Below are 4,139 nucleotides of genomic sequence, written 5' to 3'. Positions count from 1 at the left end.
CAAGCTCCACATGCTTAATAAGTTCTAGTATGTATGACTGGATTAGTGGTCATTTAAGTGCACTGAGATTATCACAAGATAATGTTGTAATTTAACATACATTTCAATGTTATTTAGGATGTTTATTATCCATGTTAATTAGGTACAATAAATGCCAATGTTTTATATAGCACTCGATCTTGCACTCGGTCTCTTTTTTGAAGAAAATAATCTGGCCGATTTGCATCTGAAAATCCGAAACTAGGTATTCATACAATTTTTTCATCTGGAAATGCATATAACACTACTCTTCATTTGCAAAACTGAAACTATAAAGTGACTTTTGGACGACGATTATTACTAAATAGAAAACAAAATAAATAAGTAAAGAAGCAAAGATACATTAAAGAGAAATGGAACACATCAAATATCTTGATAGTTTCACATGTAAGCTTTCCTATAGGCAAAAAGAATATGAAGCTTCGATAAGTTGCACAAATAAACTTTTGATTGTTGTTGCGCTAATCTTTGACTGTGATTAAACATATTCATTAATTCTCGGGAGGAGCCAATCGAAGAGCTAAAGGATCATCAACAGGTAACTGAAGACGTTGATCTTGTACGTTAAGTGGAGCCAATCGAAGTGCCAAAGGATCTTCAACAGGTAACTGAATACGTTGATCCTGTACATTAAATGGAGCCACTCGAAGTGGTATGCGATCAATTGGTGACGAAAGACGTTGATCTTGTAACTTGAGTTGTATTCTCCTTTTAACGGCCTTCTCTTTCGCCTTTATAGCTAAGTTGCGAACACCTATAAGTTGTCTTTTATCCAGGTCAAAGACAGTCTTTTCCCCAAGATATAACTGGCTAAATAGCTGTTCCATTTCCTTTTCTTCAGTCTTCTGCTGCTCAATTATCTTCATCTTAGCATCCATCTCTTTCATGAGGAACATTTCATTTGTTGTCAACTTCTTAAGCCTCTCTACCAGTGGTTTATCTAGATATCTCATCAAGAGTTGTTTAAATTTATCTCTTGATGGCCACTCATATACAGCATTTTTTTTATCAGGGCTGAAAACAATAATACCAATTTCTACATCACATAGAACAGATAGCTCTTCTGCTTTCTTAAACAAAGTTTCCATCCTTTCTTGAAGAACAACTGATCTTCTATGCTCATTAACCATTTTTCAAGGAAGACCTAAAATACACTTTCTATTCCAACTGTGGAAGTTTAAAGGTATAAAATAAAGTATATATGGAGGCTTGGGAGGGTAGCTATATATCTTTCAATGACCTACTTTTAGGACATATATAGAAAATCCATCTATCATATCCAGACATGGTAATAACATGTATACTCACCATACTATTCAACAGTGTTAAAGTATAACAAATTTGTGAATGTTCATTAACGCAATTCGAGAAAAAAAATTAAATAGAGCAACTGCCAAATAAATCTCAATGTTTTCTTTCTGATTAGAAAAAATTTAATCATTCAACGGTCAGCACTATATATTTATAATAGCTTACCTGTCACGACCCAATTTCCCCTCCGTTGGGTTTCGTGATTGCACCTAGTCTTAAGGACTAGGTAAGCCTAATAATTGCGGAATAACAACGAATAATAACATCTAAAATTCTTCCGAAATAAATCCCTTATACAATGAAAATCTTCCCAAAATCCGGTAGTACAAGTCATAAGCTCTACAAAGTTTTCGCAACCATTTCTAAGCACAACCGTATGGAAATAAGTACAGCAGTGAGAATATAAAATAGGAAGGTGACTCCGAAGCCTGCGAGCACAGCAGCAGGGCTACCTTGAGTCTCCTCGGCAAGAATCCGCACAGCTACTAGCGAACAATACCTGGATCTACACAAAAAAAATATGCAGAAGTGCAGTATGAGCACACCACAGTGGTGCCAAGTAAGTATCAAGACTAACCTTGGTGGAGTAGTGACGATGAACGGTCAAGACACCTACTGGTCAAATGAAATGAACAAGATATGATAATAAAATATTGAGATAACGATAACGAGGTAAAATCAACAACGGAGAGAAATCAAAATACAAACAGTAGGAATAATAAAGGGAGAACACGGGTAGTAACGAACGACACCAAGTAAATAAGATAACCAAGTAAATCAACAGTGACATAACAGGAACAGAGACAAGTAAGAATGTATCCAAATAAAGAAGGCAATGCCAACTCAATCACTCACATCATGCCTAATACACAATCCCGACCATCTCATTCCTTGATTTATCATATCATAATCTCAACTTCCGAACCTTCAGCACACATGGCACCTTGTGCTCCCATATTTTCCATCTCACTCATAACAAAAGAAATCCACATGCTATACAATACATAATGTCCGTACAAATGCACTCAAGATGTTCAAGAAGTCTCATTTACCTAATATAAGTAAATTACAAATTCTAAACTAATTAGGAAAACCAGCGAGAAAAGATGAAGTTATTTTTAAAAATCATTTGAATAAAGAAAGTACCATTTTTAATTAGAATACAACATCGAATGAATTATTACCTTTACCATGGGATTTAATAATTTATAACTTAGTAGAAGTTCCTTTTAAGTTGAATACAACCTCAGACGATTTAAGAAAAAATTTAGTTGAGAAACTAATTGAGTCAAAATGTAGAAATTACTGAAGTTTGAAGTATATATATGTACGGCGAGGTATTGACAACACTATGGGTTCCAACACAAAGAATCACCGCAGCAAGGGAATCTAACTCATTAAAACACTTGAATTGATAACAACAAATACACACAACAAACAGAAAGTGCACGGCATCACCCTTCGTGCTTTTACACTCACAGAATATCGACAGGGGATCTCCCGGGATCCCGTCCCGTAGTCCCAAACGTAAGTACTTGGGGGATCTCTCAGTATCCTCCGTATATGAGCTAGGGATATCTTGGTATCCTCAATATAGTTGTTGGGGATCTCTTGGTATCCCGAGGATCTCTTAGTATCCTCAACATATGTGCTGGAGATCTCTTGGTATCCCGAGGATCTCTTAGTATCCTCAATATATGTGCTGGGGATCTCTTGGTATCCTCAATATATGTGTTGGGGAGCTCTTGGTATCCCGAGCCAACAATATGAACAATAACATCCCGGCAAGGAAATCAACAATATGAACAAATAACACCTCGGCGAGGGAATCAACAATATAAACAATACATCCCGGCAAGGGAATCGACAATATAAACAATACATCCCGGCAAGGGAATCAACAATATGAACAATCACATCCCGGCAAGGGAATCAACAACAATCTAACAATCCAATCACAAGGAAGTTCCACTACCAAGAGTATGATTACATAGCAACAAGAGAATCACTGAGAAACTAAGAAAACACAATAACCTTAACAAAACAACAAAAGAACAGCTAATTCAATTAAAGCAATTAAGGCCAAGTAATAGGTAAGAGTTAGAGGAAAGCTAACAACATCGTATAGAGCATATAGTGGTAATTTATGCAATTAGGTAACTCAATCATAACAGAATACTTCCCATATGATGAACATAGGGACCTAAGAACCCTAAAGGCAATTTTCCCACAAATAAGCTCGAACACACACTCGTCACCTCGCGTGCACCGACTACAATTAGCATGGAAGACTCAAATCCTAAGGAGAAGTCCCCCACATAAGGTTAGGCAAGATACTTACCTCAAAGACGACAAACCGATACTCTAAAATGCACTTCTCGGGTGAAAAGACCTCCGGACGGCTCAAATCTAACCAAATTAACTTCAAAGCACAAATAAAACACATAAGAAACTATTCCGGATCATAAAGTCTCAATCTTTAACAAAATCCAAAAATTGGTCCAAAAGTCGACCCCCGGGCCCACACCTCTGAACCCGACAATTTTATAAAAACCGAATACCCATTCCAATATGAGTTCAACCGTACAAAATTTATTAATTTCTGATACCATGCCCAACTTTATATATTTATATAGATATAGATGTTAGGTACAATAAATGCCAATGTTTTATATATGCTATAGCACTCGATCTTCCACTCGATCTCTTTTTTGAAGAAAATAATCTGCTCGATTTGCATCTTAAAATCCACAACTAGGTATTCATACATTTTTTGCATCTGGAAATGC

The 4,139-nt window shown here is 36.2% G+C and overlaps 1 protein-coding gene across 1 annotated transcript; it reads right to left on the bottom strand.

The window, feature by feature from the left end:
* Nucleotides 1-530: 530 nt before the first annotated feature.
* On the bottom strand, nucleotides 531-1,216 carry LOC109213859 (MADS-box transcription factor 31-like). Its single transcript, XM_019377699.1, has one exon. The coding sequence runs from the start codon at nucleotides 1,167-1,169 to the stop codon at nucleotides 531-533; it is 639 nt and encodes a 212-aa protein (XP_019233244.1). The 5' UTR covers nucleotides 1,170-1,216.
* Nucleotides 1,217-4,139: the final 2,923 nt, after the last annotated feature.

Source organism: Nicotiana attenuata, unplaced genomic scaffold, assembly GCF_001879085.1.
Source record: "Nicotiana attenuata strain UT unplaced genomic scaffold, NIATTr2, whole genome shotgun sequence".
Taxonomy (NCBI): domain Eukaryota; kingdom Viridiplantae; phylum Streptophyta; class Magnoliopsida; order Solanales; family Solanaceae; genus Nicotiana; species Nicotiana attenuata.
This window is presented reverse-complemented; position numbering and strand designations above follow the sequence as displayed.

Bases quoted from the DNA above. Each gene is read 5' to 3' on its own strand.
- LOC109213859 (XM_019377699.1), bottom strand. From the start codon at position 1,169: ATGGTTAATGAGCATAGAAGATCAGTTGTTCTTCAAGAAAGGATGGAA.